The 22,267-nt window shown below is 38.5% G+C and overlaps 1 protein-coding gene across 1 annotated transcript in view; it reads right to left on the reverse strand.

Moving 5' to 3' along the window:
• The window catches only part of ROS1 (ROS proto-oncogene 1, receptor tyrosine kinase), a 113,819-nt gene that overhangs the window by 29,172 nt on the left and 62,380 nt on the right, over window positions 1-22,267 (reverse strand). The window contains exons 27-36 of the mRNA XM_089921958.1: window positions 21,306-21,482; window positions 19,719-19,921; window positions 17,383-17,527; window positions 16,013-16,245; window positions 15,749-15,925; window positions 11,246-11,414; window positions 10,396-10,513; window positions 7,300-7,490; window positions 3,555-3,638; window positions 432-567 (exon numbers count right to left, since the gene is read on the reverse strand). Coding sequence (XP_089778084.1) covers window positions 432-567; window positions 3,555-3,638; window positions 7,300-7,490; window positions 10,396-10,513; window positions 11,246-11,414; window positions 15,749-15,925; window positions 16,013-16,245; window positions 17,383-17,527; window positions 19,719-19,921; window positions 21,306-21,482 — 1,633 coding nt within the window. The remainder of the gene's footprint in view (window positions 1-431; window positions 568-3,554; window positions 3,639-7,299; window positions 7,491-10,395; window positions 10,514-11,245; window positions 11,415-15,748; window positions 15,926-16,012; window positions 16,246-17,382; window positions 17,528-19,718; window positions 19,922-21,305; window positions 21,483-22,267) is intronic.

The raw sequence follows: 22,267 nt of genomic DNA on the forward strand, positions 1-22,267 counted from the left end.
CTCAAACCTCATCTATGTTAGAGAAGTTTTGTAGGCAATCACCATAGAATTTCTGAAAACAGAACAAAATTGACCTAATAGCACACACAAGAGACCTTGGAATTCTTCTCTTCCAGTTGAATCAGTCATGTTACCATCTACTCCCTTCCACGTAGTAGTTATCTCCTTGTTTTATTGACTTTCAAACTATGTGATAAGACACTAGAAAACAACTAATTTTTGTTTATTTTTCTTAGGATAGAATAACAACATAATTTGCCATCCATCCCAGGTCACATTTGAGAGTGAAAGGGGATGTTACTTTTGAATATGCCAGAATAATAAGGGCATAAAGCAGGACAGTCCTGGGTAACGTGGCATGCATGGGCACTCTCTTTAGAGTTGCCCTCTCTCCATCTAGGTGCCCCGTAATGCTGGCCCAGGTTACATACTGTATCGCATAGCAGGCATTCGCCAGTCCTACTCCAGCGGCCAGACCTCGAAGGTCAGCCAACTCTTTGTCTTCATTTATGAGACCCGTCAGCCCTTCCTTGGGAGTTTTTTGATTCTTTAATCTTCTGTGCCAGACTATAAAGACAAAAGATCATAATTTACAAAATAAAACATTGCTTTCTTTTTCTTTAGGAAATGCTAACAATACATTTTTAAAGTTTATACTGAAGAACACTGTTGATAGAATAACAGAATTTGATTGAAAAAATATGCCCATAATAGAATAACTAAATCCAGGTACAAAGCCATATAAAAACACATAACTTATACCACATCACATTTTATCTCACTTCTCAGAGTAAATTTTAATATATTTCTTATTGCTGTTATAAACAAGTTGAAGCAACTTAATATCAGAACTTATTTCTCAAAATCACCCATAAACTAGAATCAAAATAAACCAAAACAAACTTGCATAATAATTATTAGTGAACAAATTCATTTCTGAATCCAGTTATGTCCAGGTTATACTCCTCAGCAGACCTGAGGAATGCTTTCAATATAATGGCATGCTTTATTTTAAAATGCAGAGTACAAGAGTGTATATTCATTGTTTTTCATAATACACATACTCAAATACATAGAAAAATTATTAGAATGAAATCTACCAAGTGTTAGCAGTGATCCTCCCTAGCTGTGGGATCATGGGCGATTTGTATTGTCTTCTTCATACAATGGGCAAATATTATTTTTATAATCATGAAACATAAGTAATATCTTTTGAAGATTAAAATACAATTATATCATTAAGATCGCCCATCAATACTAGAATATTGGCTCAGAAGTTGAAAAGAGCAAGGGTGCTTTGTGAGATGATGATTAAAATTTGAACTTTATTCCATAGTAGCTTCAGTACCCAACAGGTGAGAGTTTTATGCAAGTGAAATTCCGTCTGAGGGACCACACAACAGGGAGAGATCTTAAGTAGCTTTGCTAATGCAATTCTTCAAACCTGAAATGCTCTTACCATCCCTCTTCATTTTTAAAGGCCCAGAATGAGGCCCCACATCCTCAGGGATGCCTCCCGAGACCTCTGCAACCTCTGTTGATCTCTCATCTCTGAACTTCTAAGACCAACTGTGGCTCTCAGTCAGCGTGGCTATGTCACTGTCTTCTACATTTCCTATTTTCTTTTATTGCTGTTTAACATATATCCTGCTATTTATCTTTTCGTACAGGTATGTCTTACCTCCCCCATTAAATGGCGAGCTCCTGAGATCAACAATTGTATTTTACAGTTTATTTTCCTTTGCTCCCAGCATCAGGCTCATGTTGCACAGTAGATATAACCACTCACCAAAGTGAAAGCTGTCGATGCTTATTTTAAAACCCTTGCTTCAATTTTGTATTTATAAGTATGACTGATGAGAGCCCTCTGCACAATACAAATTTTTAAACAATTGCTGTTTTCATTATTTGAATAATTCAATCTTTTCTCATGCGCTCGCATAATCCTACCGGTAAAACCGCATACACTGCTACTAAAAGTAAAAGAACCAAATTAGCTTACCTATACTCAAAAATCTGAGTTCCAAGTACAATAAAGACCTTTAAGTCCTGCGAAAGTCAGATATCCATAGGATGTCTTGAAAGCACAATAGCTTGTCTGAAATTATCTCATGTTCATCCACTAGAGTTATGGGTTTAAACAATGGTGATGTACAAGTAGGCAGGCAAAGGTCAGATGAAGGACTCTTCATGTAATACTCCTTCCCAGTAGGAAAGCAGACAAGCAGTCAAGCCTATATGCCAACTGCCAAATATACTGCAGTCATATGCATAATTCTGGAGGGACTGGCTTAGTGGCACAAACATCAGCTGTGCAATACTTAGACTCCCTGGAACCACAGTTTAAAATCCTGGCAGGGTCAGCTGAAATATTTAGCTTTGCAAGTTAGCTGAAGAAATAATATATTCCATATATTATCTGGTGTGGAATCTTTGAAGAGAAATCTCAATTCAAGTTTCAATGTGCTCTCTTGTAGCTTATGACTCCAATCAGTTTGGGGAAGAATATAGATTTAGAACACTTAGTAAAATATTGGCTTTCTTTATCTTGAGAGTTCAACTTTATGTTTGTAACTTTTCCTTAAACTTTCCCCTATTTTTGAAAAAAAAGAAGAAACTACTGTTTCCTGAATATGCGCTTGAGTGTTCTCTTCCGGTAAATATCATGTCTTTTTTTGTAATGTTTCAGCATGTCAGGGACTCATACGTTAATAATGACAGGGTGACCATATATCTTATAATCCAAACCAGAACATTTTGGGGACTGAAAGGAAGTACTATTAATGATTATGCTGAAACAATAGGAATGAAGCAGGATGTATGATCCACTATGGTAACCCCATAGGTCCAATATTTAATCATCCTTTTGGGAGTTGTCGCTGTATTTTCTCATCATTAAATCTTAAGAAAAAAAAAAAAGACTTTTAAGACCAATTCATTAGTATAAAAATGAGTGGTGGGAAATAGCTAGCTTCCTATCTATCTAACCTAATTCTTCTGCTTTCCTGGTCATTTACAAATGAGCAGGGATTTGAAACAAGCAGGCCAGACATCTGCAAGAGAGAGTATTGAATGCTATAAGGCAGAAATGGATCTTTTGCAAGAGGCCCTGCTCATTTTAGACCAGGCTGTCTGCCTGGAGACCTAAACTATCCCAACCAAGGATTGTCACTGGTTTCCCTATAAAAAAAACAATTTTTTTATACCCAGAGTCATTTTTCTTTTATTTATTTCAAACTGTAAGTCACAAAACACTTGTTAGATAGCCAATCTGTAATACTGTTTTAAAGAAGGCTAAAGTTGGTGCCTTTGCAAGTAGCTTTATCTAAAGTATACTGTGAAGTGTAAATACAGATTTATTTTTCATAAAAGTTACCCCAGATTAGAAAAAAAAATTCACAGGAGTTAGTGGTTATTGAAGTATAGCCAAAGGTAATATTGTGAACTTTATAAATTTATTTCATGTGGAAAGTTAAATCAACTCAGAGATTAAATCAAGTAATATGATCAAATAAATAGTTTATTACCTATATTTCTAAATCTACTATACTTACCAAAGGTCAATAGGATTGTAACAACCAGAAATATTCCAATTATAGTAGTAAGTATAAAGCTTGTTTCTGGTATCCAAAAACCGTCTAATAAAATAAATGAGAAAAAGAAATTAATTCAAAGAGTAAAACTAGATTGTCTCAGTGATATATCAGATATGCCAGAGTTAGCTCCTATTGGATTTTTGCAAGCCACTTGTTAAACCATCGGTAGCTTGAAATCAATCATGGTGAGAGTATTTACACCATGAGAAATCAAAATCAAGGTTTTCTTCTTATTTTTTTTTCTTTTCCAATGATCTGGTTTACCAATACATCATTGGGATATACCCACCCCGTCTTCTACTTTAAAATGGCTGAGGAAACATGTATAATCTTTTTAGCGAATTTGGGACAAAGAAGTCTCAGTCTTCACACACTATATGGTTGGGAGTATTATTTCTTCTATAACATGTTCATGTACATTTAATTCCATGAGTACTGAACTGAGGAATATAAACATAATAACATGGTACCTGCTCTTAGATAGTTTCATTGAGCAGAGGAGACAAACATGTGGACCAGAGCTGGCAAACTATGGCATGCAGGCCACATCTGGCCACAGCAGCCTGATTTTGTACTATTCATGAACTAAGAATAATTTTTACATTTTAAAAATATTATTTGAAGGAGTTCCCTGGTGGCACAGTGGTTAAGAATCCACCTGCCAATGCAGGGGACACGGGTTCGAGCCCTGTTTCAGGAAGATCCCACATGCCGTGGAGCCAGTAAGCCCGCGAGCCACAACTACTGAAGCCCGTGCACCTAGATCCCATGCTCCACAACAAGAGAAGCCACCACAAGGAGAAGCCCGAGCACCGCAACAAAGAGTAGCTCCCCACTCACCACAACTAGAGAAAGCCTGTGTGCAGCAATGAAGACCCAACACAGCCAAAAATAAATTAATTAATTAAAAAAATATATATATATATATTATTTGGAAATAAGAAGATGCTACAGAGATCATTGAATGTAGCCCGGAAAGCCTAAAATATTTACTATTTGGTTCTTTGCAGAAAAGGTTTAGTGAGCTCTTCTCCAGATAACTAACTATAATGCAAATAAGAATGATGTCAGTTTTGTATAGAATAATGGGCTGTGTGTGTATAAAATGCAATAGCTCATTTTGCCTAAGGAGCAGCAGCTAAGCATCACAATGGGTTCATTTAAAGTTAGGCCTTCAGGCTCCCTGACTTCAGACTATACTACAAAGCTACAGTAATCAAGACAGTATGGTACTGGAACAAAAACAGAAATATAGATCAATGGAACAGGATAGAAAGCCCAGAGATAAACCCATGCACATATGGTCACCTTACCTTTGATAAAGGAGGCAAGAATATACAGTGGAGAAAAGACAGCCTCTTCAATAAGTGGTGCTGGGAAAACTGGACAGCTACATGTCAAAGAATGAAATTAGAACACTCCCTAACACCATACACAAAAATAAACTCAAAAGGGATTAAAGACCTAAATGTAAGGCCAGACACCATCAAATCTTAGAGGAAAACATAGGCAGAACACTCTATGACATAAATCACAGCAAGATCCTTTTTGACCCATGTCCTAGAGGAATGGAAATAAAAACAAAAATAAACAAATGAGACCTAATGAAACTTAAAAGCTTTTGCACAGCAAAGGAAACCATAAACAAGACGAAAAGACAACCCTTAGAATGGGAGAAAATATTTGCAAATGAAGCAACTGACAAAGGATTAATCTCCAAAACATACCAGCAACTCATGCAGCTCAATATCAAAAAAAACAAACAACCCAATCCAAAAATGGGCAGAAGACCTAAATAGACATTTCTCCGAAGAAGATATACAGATTGCCAACAAACACATGAAAGAATGCTCAACATCATTAATCATTAGAGAAATGCAAATCAAAACTACAATGAGATATCATCTCCCACCAGTCAGAATGGCCATCATCAAAAAATCTAGAAACAATAAACGCTGGAGAGGGTGTGGAGAAAAGGGAACCCTCTTGCACTGTTGGTGGGAATGTAAATTGATACAGCCACTATGGAGAACAGTATGGAGGTTCCTTAAAAAACTACAAATAGAACTACCATACGACCCAGCAATCCCACTACTGGGCATATACCCTGAGAAAACCATAATTCAAAAAGAGTCATGTACCATAATGTTCATTGCAGCTCTATTTACAGTAGCCAGGACATGGAAGCAACCTAAGTGTCCATCGACAGATGAATGGATAAAGAAGATGTGGCACATATATACAATGGAATATTACTCAGCCATAAAAAGGAATGAAGCTGAGTTATTTGTAGTGAGGTGGATGGACCTAGAGACTGTCATACAGAGTGAAGTAAGTCAGAAAGAGAAAAACAAATACTGTATGCTAACACATATATATGGAACCTAAAAAAGAAAAAAAAATGTCATGAAGAACCTAGGGGCAAGACGGGAATAAAGATGCAGACCTACTAGAGAATGGACTTGAGGATACGGGGAGGGGGAAGGGTAAGCTGTGACAAAGTGAGACAGTGGCATGGACATATATATACTACCAAACGTGAAATAGATAGCTAATGGGAAGCAGCCGCATAGCACAGGGAGATCAGTTCGGTGCTTTGTGACCACCTAGAGGGGTGGGATAGGAAGGGTGGGAGGGAGTGAGATGCAAGAGGGAAGAGATTTGGGGACATATGTATATGTATAACTGATTCACTTTGTTATAAAGCAGAAAGTAACACACCATTGTAAAGCAATTATACTCCAATAAAGATGTTAATAAAAAAATATTTTTAAAATAATAATAAAATAAAGTTAGGCCTTGAAGGATGAGAAGAATTTCAGTTGACAGAAAGTGAGAGAAAGGAAATCCCAGCTAAGGACAAGCCTGCATTCTAGGCTGAGGGAAACAAAGGCTGAGGACCCAGTGTCATGAAAGATTTTTACCAGTCTGACATGGCTACAGCATAAGGATAAATATCAGGAAAGATGAACCACAATCGGAGGGCAAGTCACGAAAGGCCTTAAATGCCACAGAAAGGCTTGTACTTGATTCTGAAGGCAGTGGATGGAGAGCCATTTCAAGCATTTCAGAGAGCAGTGAAGTGATCCAGATTGTGCTGCAGCTGGATTAACTGTCAGCACTAGGATTAAGCCAAGAGCACAGGCTAGAAATGGTAGCTTAAATTAGGAAAGTCAAAGTAGGAATAGGAAGAAGCGAACTCATTAGACAGAAATCAAGAAAATAAAATCAACAGAACTTGGTGGCCGAATAGAGGGAAAAATCCTACATGGTACTGAGATTTCTAGCCTATGTGATTAGAAAGGTAATATGTTATGAACAAAAATAGGCTACCCATTGGAAGATATAGATATCGGGAAGTAGAGTTTCAGGCCTGTTGTGTAGCAGACGAGAGTACCAGGAACAGAATAATAAAGCTGGATAAAAACCAGACTGTGGACAACCTTGGAAATCCATCTAGGAACATGGACTTGATGTGGTGGGCACTAACGATTAGCTGATTGTTACTGAGGAGAAAAAGGACATGCCGATCTTGATGTTTTAGGAAGATCACATCAGATGAAATGAATAGTTCAATAGTTTCAATGATAGATTTGTGAAGTTATACATTCACCCAATTTACTGCTAATGCTAAGAATTCACTTATCTTTACCTCTGAACCTTTGTGTAATAAGTTAGTATATAGACAGACATGATAACATACCTCCAACGAATATAATATCCTCACTGATTCCACTATATTCACCAAAACCCAGATTATTTACAGCTACTACTCTGAACTGAAATGTTCCTTTCAGGTTTTTGGGCTTCCATGTGCAAATGCTACTGCATGAGCCATTAAATGCCATCTTCCACATTAAATTCTGGTTCTGTGAATTCTCTGAAGTGCCCTTACTGCAAAAGAAAGAGCAAAGTTATAAATATAGGAAATATACAAGAGAATATATGTGTTATTTCTAGGTGCTCATATATCATTTAATGACAGAACTCCAAAGCGTCTCCTGTTGCACACTTTGTCCTTGATTTCATTCCTCTCACATGGTTTGGCTACAGAACATAGCAGAGTCTTATAAAGTCATCCCAACAGTGCCTGGAGCCAACCAACTCAGCCCATCTGGAAAATTATGAATAATCAATGGCCAAGAGAAAGCTGAAGATCCTCTTCTTACTACTAGGGTGTGCAAACTTTCCTCAGAATTCCAAACACATAAGACAATTATTTCATACTTTTTAACTGGGAATTTTTTATTTTTCTTAATTTTTGGTGTCTTATGCTATCTGTCATTTACTGATACCATATCTGGATAAAATACAGAACATAAAATTGAAAAGGAAAATAAAATAGTTCAGCTACCAAAGTTATCATTGTATCTGAGATTCCAAGGTTCACTGCTTCCATTTATATTGGCCTACACTACCTCAATGTCAATCCTCATTATTCTTCATAACGAAACATGGGAAGAGAACAAGAGCTGGGTTCGAAAGACATAACTGAAATTACTTTTAACAGAACCACAGACTGAAGGCAAGTTCAAGGCCTTCCAATTATGTCTTTTCTGACAACAAACTTTTCAAATCTGAAACTTCTCAGACCACAGCCGTTTTAGGACTTAGTACCAACCCACAGTAACCTTGAGGATAAGTAATGGAAGCCAGTTCTGCTCCCACTAACTGAGTGGTTGTCCTGAAAGAGCACCAAGGACAGCAAGGGCTGAGCCTCTGAGGGACAGGGAATGAGCAAGGGCAGCAAGGATGGTCACAACTGTGACCAGGAGCTAAGTGACCTCAGGACCATCCTAAGTAAAGCTGCAGGACACAGTGATTTTGTACATTGTGTGAAGTCTCACGTTGGGCATTGGCAATTTCATTGTTCAACCCAAACAACGCTGATCCAAGAGAAAGAGACCCTTAAAAATGTATAAAGGGCCTCTTCACGGTTATTGGCCACTGAGGAAGAGAAGGAAGAATGCTTCCTTTGTTGAGCACCTTCTATTTACAACACACCGTACTGGGGCTTTTCATATATTGTTTCATTTCATTGAATCTTCTCAACAACCTAAAGAGGTAGATATCATCATCCCATTTTACAGATGAGAAAACTTAAGTTTAAGAAAGCAATAAAGCAAGGATTTAAACATGGTCTGTGTACTGGGTTGAATAATTCCCCCCAAAATTCATGCCACCCAGACCTTGTGAATGTGACCTTGTTTGGAAATAGGGTCTTTTCAGATGTAATTAAGTCAAGATGAGATCACTCTGGATGAGGGTGGGCCCTAAATCCAATGACCAGTGCCCTCTTAAGAAAGAGAAATTTGGACACAGACACATACAAGGAGAACATCATGTGATGACAGAGCCAGAGACTGTTGTGATCTGTCTACAGACCAAGGAATGCCAAGGATTGCCAGGCATCACCAGAAGCTAAGAAGAGGCAAGGAAGGATGCTTCCCTAGAACGCAGTCCTGCCAGCACCTTGATTTCAGACTTCTAGTCTCCAGAACTGCTAGAGAATAAATATCTGTTGTTTTAAGCCACCCAGTTGGTCGTACTTTGTTCCAGCTTCCCTGGAAAACTCATACAGTCGGCTCAGCTCCCAAGTGCATGCACCTTGCACTACGACCACCACTGCACCATCAGCAAGTACACACGAGTATCCTGACTGAAGAAGATATTCTGAGATACTGTGAGGTACTCTGAGACAGATAATACATTCTATTATACCATAGTCCCTCTCCTGGGAGCAGAGACTTGGGGGCAAGGAAACGCAGAGTATTTATGGAGCCATGCACTTAAGGTGTTACTGAGGGGAATACACTACAGGGGTCCTAGTAAGACCGTGGTGTGGCCTGGTTGGTGAACATAAATGCAGTCACAGACCGCCAGGATGGTTCTGCAGGTCAGAATGTATTTCACTCTGCATGAAAAAAAAAAAAGTGACAGAAATTGCAAGAAAGTTTCAGTTAGAAATATGGCCAACATAATTCTCTAGCATGAGCAGGAAATTTTTTTAAGGCTATGGGAATGCCAGAGCAAGATGAAGCAAAAATAGATCTAAAGCTCAAGTTGCCAGGACTATAATTATGGAAGTGACTTTTGTCCTTGGAGCATCTTAAAAGATGGCTTCAGAGTCCCGTGAGGGGAGTGTCTGTGGAATTTGGAATTCTCCCCTCAAGTTGGCACAAAATCAGCCCATCTGAGCCAGTTATGATTCACAGAGCTCCCCATACTGGCCAGATCTGAGGTTGCATATGTTCATCAGGTTTTCATCAAAGGCACATTTTCAGTCCCTGGGAACACACTACAGTAAACTGTAATCTTGACAATAGAGAGAGAATCCTGGGCTGCCTATATACTGCAGGCCATTTCGGATGTTGACCTGATTTTACATTCTGAAAAATACCTAACTCATTGTCAATTCTCACTAGACCTTATTCATCTTCCTAAAACAAATTAACCTCAGAAATTTACATGCATACCATCATCTAACATCAAACGTCAGCTCAGAATAGGTACTAAGTAAATATTAGTTACATGCTCAAAAGATTGAATTGTTTCCATCGACAAGCAGTTGCAGATTTCTGAGAAGAATGACTACCTGCCTTGTAATTGAGTGTCAAGGCTGACCACTAGGAATTGTGCAAAGAACCTAATGATGCATGCAAGGCCCTTAAACTAAAGATCCTTTGTGTTTATTTATGAATACATGTTCATAAATAGTGTTACTTTTGATCTAATAATACCTTACAATTAACTGCTTAGGTCTTTGTAGTTTACAAAGCACTTTTGCAAACGGACATACCTGATCTCAAGGATATAGTACATAAGTCTGCCTCCATTATCATCAGCTTTTTCCCACTGTATTGAATTTTTACTCCCTTCTAATAATTTTGGAATGCCTGGTTTACTTGGGACTCCAGCTTTGGAAACAAAAGAAAATCTGATTTGTATGTTAGAAGTATAAAATATTCTGCAAAACATCTTTCTATAGACTGTATTTACTCAGAGGAAAGCCAGATATACTAAAGAAATATTCAGAAAATTATTCAAAAATTTTATTCAAGAAATATTCAAAAATTCTCATATGATTGCATATTTTTAAATGTGTAACTGAGGTTTTTATTAGTGACAGATTAGATGGATTAGTGACAGGAGTAACAATAGATCTTAGCCTGACACGAAATAAGTGATGCAAATGAAAAGAATTATTCTAAGTTTGGGAGCACTTTCCCTTGATTCCTATAGGGATCAACTTGGAGTTATAGTATACCTTTTAGAACACTAGTTAATTTAATATACTTGTTAAATACTTTTTATTTTGGGCATCTGGTTATAGTAGTCAGTAGTAAATATTTGAACACTCAGTGACACTGTTTTCATTTATTTCTTACTGCAAAATATCATAGCTAGACAGGAAATCAGAATACTGAAATAATTTTGCCCACTTCAGGATCCTGCAAGACCAGATGAGTATTATCTCATTACTGCCAGTAAGGACTCCTACCTCTTTTCAGTTTCTTCAGTCAGGCTCTAGAGATAGTAATTTACTCTTTTAAGAAAAATCTCAACCTCTAGGATTAGTGAAGTAAGCGATGAGAAAGGAATTGAGAAACGTCTAAAGTTTTCTAAGTGCGGAATATGTTAATACTCACTTTTAGTCTTAAAGCTTTCTGGAAGTGAGGTGCTATTTTCTCCTGTCCTGTACACCACCACTACTCGGACATTATAGGAAGTATAAGGCTGTAGACCTGTGATGTTACAAACATAAGCAGGACCTTGGCTGCACGAAGCTTTAACATGGTAAAACTCATTGTGCTTCCACTAGAAAAAGAAGTCTCAATTAACATTTTGTTTCTTTAAGAAAAACATTTTAAACATAGAAATTCAAAAGCTTGTGGCAATTAAAATTTAAAGTTTACTTTCTATTAAAAAATAAGAGCTCCTTTATGAGCGTTTGATCCCAAATATTATCCTTACCACCAACAGCAATTTTATTTTTTATGACAAGCTATAAGTGACTTGAATGGTGGTCCTTAAGATAAGTCCAAGGCGGGAAGTGCACCCCTGAGTATATATCATCAGGGAAGATTCAAAGCTTGACTTCTTGTTATCCCTAATCAAAGGCATTTTTATTAAATCAGGATGACTGAGAACACAAATTTACACCTGAGGGGAAATGATGGATCAAAACAGTGATACTTTCAATTCCACGGATTTGCTAATTTCAAAGTAATAATATTTTTACATATTTTGATTCTTTGAAGAAGTCCACAGTGACTTATAAATTAAAACATTTAGTTTTTCCTCCCCAAACCCTCTTCAGACATCTAACCAACATTCCTTATATTTATACATAGGAAGCCTAGTTCCCTAAAAGAAGGACATTTTTGCCCACCATCACTCAGTCACTAAGTAGCAAGGTTACAAGTTAAATATAGGAAATGTTACTTTCATTTCACTGGGTCTCTAATTATAGCTATCTTAAACTTCTTTCTTTGAAACACTGCTTTTAAAAAATCTGTATGTTTGGACCCTTAGTATCTTGTTTGAAAATGATGATTTTTTTCAATGTACAAATAGGAAAAGACAGAGGCATTCTGTCAAGGGTTCTTCTTGTCTTTTCCTCAGTAGAGTTTCCTAAGAAGGTCAGTTTCCATAAATAAACCTGACTTTACATCTCCTTTTTCATTTAGCACTCACAAGGTCATGCCATTTCATTGGATGGGCACTTTATATTAGTTTTCTGTTCAGTTAGAAATGATTCTCTGTAGCACCTTCAGGAAGTAGACCACCTGGTTCCAGAAAGAAAGAGGAACAGAAGGAATGAAAAAAAAAACAAAAACCAGAAATGCTGATGTCAGAGACATTGCCTGTTAAACTCATAAATGTCTCAATCCCACTGAGACATATAGCCTAATGAAACAGATGCACTGGGTCCTTAATATTTATGCTGAACTTTCTGAGAGAGACAGAGCGAGAGAAATGCTGAGCCCTGGCTCAAAAATTTTAGCCCTTTTTGGTCCTGCCTCCTTAATGCTCTGTCATAGAAGCCTTCAGTGAATAGTCTAGATGGCCCAACATTCCACACCAACCAGAAATTATCAGAGCTCCTTGGAATGTCAGGGAGATGTTTGACCAGGGGCTTTGCTGGAAAACTGTGGAGTATTGACCTCACCACAGGATTGAATGTTCTGGGCAGACCATCAGCTTGGAGAGGTACCACGGGCTACCCCAGTAAATCACAAGGGAGTTGGGATTTTCCATTCATCAGAGGCCAACAGGTGCAGGGGGGGAAGGCTACCACAGAGGATTTCCAAATTCCTGGGCAAGGGTGTGAGGGAAATGGTGCAGACTATAGTGCAAACCCAGTGTCTCAGTTTCAGAGACTGAAACTTCAGAAATGTTTGGTTCTGGTAGGGATTCCCCTGGACAGCTGAGAAAAAGACAATTGTAATGAATTTCCATGAAAAAAATTTACCAAAGCAAAATTATTTGTTTCTCCTCAATCTTAAATTGAATATGTTCTTCTGCTATACATTGTTGTGAGAAAGAATCTATGAAATTTAAGACCAAGATAAAAATTTAGCCTTGTGCTCTAATTCCCTCATTTTTCCATGTACAGAAAAGATGAAGACTGGAAGTTTATCCTTTTCTCCTTTCCTTTCTGGAAAAAAAAAATTTTCATTAAAATATTTACTCACCCTCATCACTCACCCCTCAGAGTTTCAGTGTGGGGTTACAGGACCATTGCTAGCTGTCCTATCATTGTGAGTTAGATTCAACTTGCTCAAAAGAAATAGAACTTTCTGACTAGATGTAACACAGCCTTCTACTGTGCTCATGAGTTAGTACTTGTAGGTGGTCACGCATGTAGAAATTACTATCTTACATGTTCCGCTTCATGATTTCTTAAGTGGTCTATCTGGAACCTGTGCTGAGCGAGTGTAGCGGAAGTTTTGAAAGAAAAAGCATCACGTGGAAGTCATGAGGACTGAGCCAGGTGGCCCCTGTCTGCTGCCCCTCTCCCAAACTTTGCGAAGCTGGGTGGGTGACGATGACTCATGTTCCTTCTGTGTATGAACCAAGGAGAACCTCTGTAAGGATGAGTCAGCCCGGAGGGTCCTCCCCTGCACGGTTGTGATATCTGACTCATCAGGGTGCCTTACTGGGTCTCTGGCTTCTCATCAGTAAAACGAGAGGCTGGAGTCATCACCTCTAAGGTCCTTCCTCAGTTCACGTCTTTGATCTGGGAAATGAGCTTTACATCCCTCCCCTTGACCTCAAACTGAACCACATTAAGCTCACCTAAATAGATGTCCCCAAAGAGATGATCCTTCAATTTCTCCAATTTAAAACTGAATTTTTATGAAATGACCATTTTTTAAATAGGCAACAAATCATCATAAACATGCTCAGTGGAAAGGATCTGATTGAACTATGGTCTTTGGTCTTACCAACTTAATATTCACTGCTGTTTTATATTTTTCATAGTTTTTATCTAAAAGTACAAGATTATAAAAAATATTTTACATAGAAAATTTTTAAACCTCTGGGGAGCAACTCCATTTTTGTTTGTTTGTTTCTTTTTGTTTTGTTTTTTTGCGGTACGTGGGCCTCTCACTGTTGTGGCCTCTCCCGTTGCGGAGCACAGGCTCTGGATGCGCAGGCTCAGCGGCCATGGCTCACGGGCCCAGCCGCTCCGCGGCATGTGGGATCTTCCCAGACCAGGGCACGAACCCGTGTCCCCTGCATCGGCAGGCAGACTCTCAACCACTGTGCCACCAGGGAAGCCCGCAACTCCATTTTTTAAAAAAAGTGAGGTCATGACTATACTGATTTGTTTTTAAGTTCCCACTAAACAAAACACTCCTAACCAATCTTTACAAATGCGGACACACAAATATATAATAATGAAAAATGAAACATCACAGTTATAAAAACTTAATCATCTATTAAGTACATCAGTATAAAGATTAATGTAGACTTTCCCTAGCAGTGAATTAATTAGATTAACTGATGCTTAAATTCAGTGGGCATTTTTACATTGGTTAAAGCGTGAAAATTTTTGGATGAGGAGCCATTTAAACTAGTTTACATGCCAAGATCCAACTAGTTTAGAATAAACTAGTTTTATATTTTACTTCTCTCCTGTTGCTATTCAGCCCTGAAATGGCTGAAAGAACATTTCTAAACAAGGTTTTAGATTTATGTTTGTTCATTTCTTTCCATTTTTTTTCATAGAAAACAGCAAATTGCTATGGACTTTAAACTGAAGAGCCATGCTGGTAACATCTAAAGTAAGTAAAACATTATGAAACCGGGAAACCATAATTTATACCCTTTTATGTGAAGCCTTTTAAGAGCAAATGAATCTTACTGGGAATTTTTTCCGTCAGAAATTAGTCTAGATAGTTTACCACTTCTATCTGGCAAACCTGAATCAATGAATCTTGTCAAATATATTGCTCATTTATACAACTGGATGCCCTAGAGATATCTTTTAAAAGGCCTTTTGAGGGCTTCCCTGGTGGCGCAGTGGTTGAGAGTCCGCCTGCCGATGCAGGGGACACGGGTTCGTGCCCCGGTCCGGGAGGATCCCACAGGCCGCAGAGTGGCTGGGCCCGTGAGCCACGGCCGCTGAGCCTGCGCTCTGCAACGGGAGAGGCCACAACAGTGAGAGGCCCATGAACCGAAAAAAAATAAATAAATAAAATAAATAATAAAAGGCCTTTTGATTTATTCTATAGCATAAAACAAAGATTTGCATTAAAAGTGTACAGTGAGGGCTTCCCTGGTGGCGCAGTGGTTAGGAATCTGCCTGCCAATGCAGGGGACACGGGTTCGAGCCCTGGTCTGCGAAGATCCCACATGCCGCGGAGCAACTAAGCCTGTGTGCCACAGCTACTGAGCCTGCACTCTAGAGCCTGTGAGCCACAACTACTGAGCCCTCGCACCACAACTGCGGAAGCCCACGTGCCCTAGAGCCCGTGCTCCGCAACTAGAGAAGCCACCGCAATGAGAAACCTGCACACCGCAACGAAGAGTAGCCCCCACTCGCCACAACTAGAGAGAGCCCACGTGCAGCAATGAAGACCCAAAGCAGCCAAAAAAATAAATAAATAAAATTTTTAAAAAAAATGTACAGTGAGATGTACCTTTTGGAGTTCAAACCAAAATCTGATAAGGTGAACATTAGATGGAGCCTTCCAATCTAATTGCAAACTAGTGTTCCCTGGAACCAAGGCATGAGGTTTCTCTGGCGTGTCAAACATTTTCACAGTGACAGGATGACTCTCCGTGCACCACATTTCCTCGGCGTGGCAGGCCAGAACCTTTTTGTAGAAAAGAACAATTGCTTAACTTTTCTAGAAACTTGCACTTGAGAATGGCAATAAAAGTACCCAATATACTCGCCGTACTTTTAACACATAGAGTTTTCCACCAGACAGTCTAGTAACAAGGAGAGAGAGCCTCCCATTTGGATATTCACTTTGCCTTAGTGGAGTCTCAGGAATGGGAGCCAGTTGAGAGATTGCCACCTGATAGCGGACTGCCTCTTTCGGTCCATTTGGCTTGTGAGATTCTCTCCAGGATATAACGAGGCTGGTGTCTGACTGCACGGTTGTGTTAATGAGCCAAACTGCCTCTGGTACTGAAATAAATAGCAGTGCACAATAAGGCATGTTGCAACAGCACTGAAAGATGGAAAGAAGTAATAGGGTCTTGATTGAGGAATAGGCATATCATGTGAGCAGAATGAATGACAGATGTTCCAAAGGAAAGCCAGCCTCCTACATAATGGTAAGTTAACAGGCTGCCTGAAAGGCTCTCGCTTATTTTTGCCTAATGACTAAATCATTCTCTGGCTGCCGCTCAAGGATATGGCCAATGATGAATAATCCAATTCGGGTGAGTTTTGTGAATGGCATCAGAGATGTGTGAAAGAAATGGCCTCCCCTCGGAATAATCGCCACCTCTTACAACACCTTTTCAGATTCTAAATCCACGTTCTTTAAGGCAATGATGTTATATTACTTTACAACTCAGTAGCCTTGGTAAAATTCGCATAGAGAAAAGGCTTGGCTTTCCTAGGTTTCACCACATGTACAGAGACCTGTAAATACATGGGAAGAGAGTGACACTGTGAGGTGAGACCAAAGAATGTGTTTCCAGACACATAGAATTGATGATGATGTTTTGCCATGTAGTTGCTTTTCATTTTGATGGGATATTTTCCATCATCTTCTGGTGTTCGAGTAAGGATCATGTCAACAGAATATTCTCCTAGAAATACATTTTTCTTATTAATAAAGATAACTTAGCATCCAGATAAAAACCAAGTATAGGGCTTCCCTGGTGGCTCACTGGTTAAGAATCCACCTGCCAATGCAGGGGACACAGGTTTGAGCCCTGGCCCGGGAAGATCCCACATGCTGCAGAGCAACTAAGCCCATGCACCACAACTACTGAGCCTGCGCTCTAAAGCCTGTGGGCCACAACTACTGAGACTGCATGCTACAACTAATGAAGCCCACGCACCCTGAGCTCATGCTCTGCAACAAGAGAAGCCACCACAATGAGAAACCTGTGCACCACAGCGAAGAGTAGCCCCCGCTCGCCGCAACTAGAGAAAGCCCACGCGCAGCAACGAAGACCCAATGCAGCCAAAAATAAATAAAATAAATAAATTTATTTTTTTAAAAAACCCAAAAAACAAATATAGGCACACACAAGCACATATATCACAAAATTCCACTCTAGAAAATCCCACACCACACCCGTAACTCACCTCCACTTTTAGTTTTTCCCCAAATCTCTTTTCCCAGAGGTAATTGTTCCAAAGGATCTGAATAATAATTCCTTACAGCTGTCCATATCATATATGTTGAAAATGGTTGTAAACCTTCAATAAGGGCTATACTCTGCTGAAATTCCTGTAATTAATTTTAAAAAATCAGTGTCTTATTTTTTGTACAAACGGGGAGAAATTATTTAATCAAAGAGAAAAAAACTAAAAGACTCAAATATTTTTAATTCATCTTTAAATCTTGGATCATGAGTGACAATCTTCACTGTCCTAGTCTGCCCAGAATGTCTCCAAGAATAAATGCCAAATGATTGACAGCCTCAGTCAGTTGTGACATAATCATTTCACTTAGGATGCTGAATTCCCAGAACACACTATCTCATTAGCGTTGCATTAGAAATTCAGCAGGAAGGTATTGTAAGGATCTGACACATCAGTGAATACAATAAAAGAATAAGCTACATTATCTAATCATTCTCAGAAATAAACTTTAAGAAACTAAAAAGGCTTTCCTTACACTAATGGTTCTCAATTTTCGTTACACTTTGGAAACATCTGGGAAGTTTTAAGAAAATACTGATACCTGGGTCCCACCCCTAAACATTCTGATTGCATTGATCTGAGGTGAAGCATGGGCTCAGAAATTTTAAAAGCTTCAATGTGCTGTCAAGTTTGAGAACCACTCACTGCCTTTGGCCCATATTAATCATTATGAAGACAATAAGAGATAAGCTCTAATAAGAGAAATGATAGAAACCCAATCTTGGTCAGCCAAAGGATCCAATCTGTCTCTGAAACGACTCCTGTTAGAAATGTGTAAAGAAAGGTTAAAATATACAAAATTTTAAATAAATTTTTTTTTTTTTTTTTTTTTTTTTTTGCGGTACGCGGGCCTCTCACTGCTGTGGCCTATCCTGTTGCGGAGCACAGGCTCTGGACGTGCAGGCTCAGCGGCCATGGCTCACGGGCCCAGCCGCTCCGCGGCATGTGGGATCTTCCTGGACCGAGGCACGAAACCGCGTCCCCTGCATCGGCAGGCGGACTCTCAACCACTGCGCCACCAGGGAAGCCCAAAAATAAATACATTTTTAAAAAATAGACAAAATAAAGGAAGTTACAAGAATCAGAAAGAAAGTGTATAGTGCTTAACCTCCAATAGATGATGGTCAATTTCACCTTTTGACTTGATTATAAAATAAGCACAAAGAAAAATACTGGATACATACAATTCCATCTCAAAGACAACTGGAACACCCAGGCCAATGATGGAATAAATTGTCTCCATTCATTCATTCAAGAAATATCTAGTAATGCCTATACAATGCCAAGTAGTATGCTAGGTGCTAGGAATACAATGATGAATAAAAACGTAGTCTCTGCATAACAACACATTTCACAACATATAGAAAATAAACAAAAATATAATGTACAATTTTTATATTAGCTACATGCTATGGAGGAAAGGTATACAGAAATGTCCTTTCTGTCCAGTTCATTTCTTACCCCTCAATCTGCTGGAATGGCCACAAAAACAAGTCTCTATCACTTTCTGGGGATAATTAGATAATTAGGGAGGGAAACAAACCCAGCTCTTTTAGGACACTCAGGAAACAGTCACTATAAGGCAATCTACCGACTGATTAGGGTTAATATATTTCCTTGAAGCTTAACTTACTCGTAGACAAGAGACTAGATAGAACACAGTATGTTTTTGTTTTTTTTACATCTTTATTGGAGTATAATTGCTTTACAATGGTGTGTTAGTTTCTGCTTTATAACAAAGTGAATCAGTTATATGTATACATATGTTCCCATAACTCTTCCCTCTTGCGTCTCCCTCCCTCCCACCCTCCCTATCCCACCCCTCCAGGCAGTCACAAAGCACGGAGCTGATCTCCCTGTGCTATGCGGCTCCTTCCCACTAGCTAGCTACCTTACGTTTGGTAGTATATATATGTCCAAGCCTCTCTCTCGCCCTGTCACAGCTCACCCTTCCCCCTCCCCATAGCCTCAGGTCCATTCTCTAGTAGGTCTGTGTCTTTATTCCTGTCTTACCCCTAGGTTCTTCATGACATTTTTTTTTCTTAAATTCCATATATATGTGTTAGCATACGGTATTTGTCTTTCTCTTTCTGACTTACTTCACTCTGTATGACAGACTCTAGGTCTATCCATCTCATTACAAATAGCTCAGTCATCTGTAAAAGTTAGCATCACAGTGTGTTTCAGAACATAATATAGAAAATACTATGGCTGAGGATTTTATATCAAAAAAAGGCACCTTGTGAAAAGACAAAGACAACGGGCTCCAACCTTACCAGCATTCTATCTTTCAGTTCAGAGCTGTTCTTCCTGTCATTTACTTCTTTGTAATAAAGCAGGTATGTGGGAGTGGGACTGGTGATGCCATCCCACATGTGGTTTGTCTGGACAGGTGGTAATCTGATTGTGAGGCTGGTATTAGTGGTGTTAAGTATAGTTGGCTCTGCAATATCTGAAGCTAGAGACAGAAATGCTCTATCTAAAATAATAATAAAAAGATTAAATATATACACATGTACGTACAAGAGAAACAGCAGATTTATCTAACATCAAGGATAATATCATATTTTCTTTTTATTTAACTGACAAGGTATGGTACATTGGAGTGTTGGAAATGTTATTCAGGACAGGAAGACACGTTTTTTTCATACGTTTTGAACATGTTAAACGCCTGGGGAAGAGTACAAAATAACTGGTAATTGCTTACAATTTCCAGCAGATGGAGCTAAACTACCCTTAATTACGTACCTAGACAGTGAATAGCAAAATAAGTTGACCCTTTTTTATTTTGAAGAAAGTAATGAGAGCATTATATCAATCATATTTTTCAATGAATTCCTATTATGAAAACTGATGTTATCTTTAGGACTTTTATTTCTAGGGATATGCGTGTGTGTTCAAACTCAAACAGATATTGCATGGATTTTTTAAATCTCTTAAATGAATTATTTCACCAAAATATGCACTCAGTTTATTTATAAGTTCTCCCATGTTTTCATATTGTATAACTTATGTATTTTATAACTGAATACATTTAAGCAAAGAGGGTTTGTTTTACTCATTTCTCTCCCTCTCTAAGAGGGAATTATACTGAATTTAGAATGACATTGTGACTTTAATGGCAGAGAGAGCTTGTTGAAAAACTCAGAGACCACTTTAGGTTTGAATGTCACCCATGAGGCTATGTAGTGCTGTTTTTGTTTTTGGTTGGCTGGTTTTTATATTTCAAACATTTATTTTATTATGACTCTCAGCAAAAAATACATAGTCAGTTCTGCCATAATGTGATACATGCATTCCTAAAAGTCATTGCATTATACAAAACCCAGAGGATGTGTGGGGAAAATAGAGTGAAGGGCACAACACTAAAAAACTTCATGAGTGACACATTAAACAAACAAGAGAGAAACTTAATAAAAATGGTAGCACAAATGTACACGTTAAATGGTTGACATATCTAATCCTATAATACATAGGCATTTTACCTTGAAAAAGACCTGAAATTTTATGCAAAGCTTTTTGACACCACTGGGAGGTCTAAAATATCATCAGGGGAGAAAAAAGACAAAAAGAAGGGAAATTATGGGACTGAGAAGACAAAGAGGATAGACAGAGAAAATGACAGGACAAGGGTTTCCCCGTGTCTAAAGTAGCCTGCCACAGCCCAAGCCATGTATACAGATAGAGATAAATTGTGACCCAGGGCAAACAGCAATCACAACGTGCACCAAACCCTGACCATTTGGAGCAATGCTGAGAGCACAACGAAGAGTTAGAGGGACAGCCCTGGAGGAGGAAACATTATGAAATTTTCCTGACCCTAAACTGGGAGAACAAGCTGATTAAGTATGTGACTCTCTTACCTGGAAAAGGCTGCAGAACTGAACTGTAAACCAAGATATGCTTACTACTTAGGGCCTCCACCTGGGACAGGATGGCCCCATTGCTTTTCTTTGCCTGATAAATTTGTGTGCTGTCCTTTGCTGTGGAGATCCAATAGAGAAATTGTCCATCCACAGTCAAGCTAACTAGCATTTTTCCTGTTGATGAAAAAATAGAAAAGAACATAAAGAACAAAATACATATCTGACATTTTCTACTCTAAGCAATGTGTGAAATCCTTTTTCTATAGCATAACTGAGAAATTTTGAATCTTTCTATTATTTCAATATGAAAAAACAATACTTTTATGTCATTAGCCTAAGGATTTTACAGATATTTTCTCATTTTAGCTCCATATCAAGCCAACAAAGCAAATACTATTATTATTAGCCTCATTTTGTATAAGTGGAAACTGAGGCTTCCAGGGGTTAAATAATCCCCTCAAGGCCACAAAGTTAGTCAAGGGCAGAGCCAGGATTTAAAGCTTACCTGTGTGATTCCACCCCAAACAACACCAACTGAAGGGAAGTATTAGCTGAGGCACAGGGCTCAGCGCCTTGCTCAGTATATTTATCAATGACTTAGAATGAATGCATAATAAACACATTTATCAAATTTGCAGATAATACATGATTCTTACTGTCACTAGTACGTTCAGTCTTTGACTTATTCAAAAATATCACAACAGAATCGTGAAATGGATTGAAATTTAATAGCAACAAATATAACATTCCTAAATTCAAGGTTAAAACTAAAACTGTAAATAAGGAACGAAAGAAATTCTGGCTTAATAATAGTTAACATGAAAAAGACTATGGGTTCTTCAAATGGCAGGCAGCCCAAAGACCTGATGTCGCTTTTAGCTCAGTAAAAGAAGACCTAGGAAGTCACAGGCCCTCTGTGCTGTCCAGAACATACTGAAAGTACAGTGAGTCATTATGGG

This window comes from Delphinapterus leucas, chromosome 12 (assembly GCF_059928025.1).
Source record: "Delphinapterus leucas isolate spDelLeu-1000000601 "Yukka" chromosome 12, BTC_Dleu_Yukka2, whole genome shotgun sequence".
Taxonomy (NCBI): domain Eukaryota; kingdom Metazoa; phylum Chordata; class Mammalia; order Artiodactyla; family Monodontidae; genus Delphinapterus; species Delphinapterus leucas.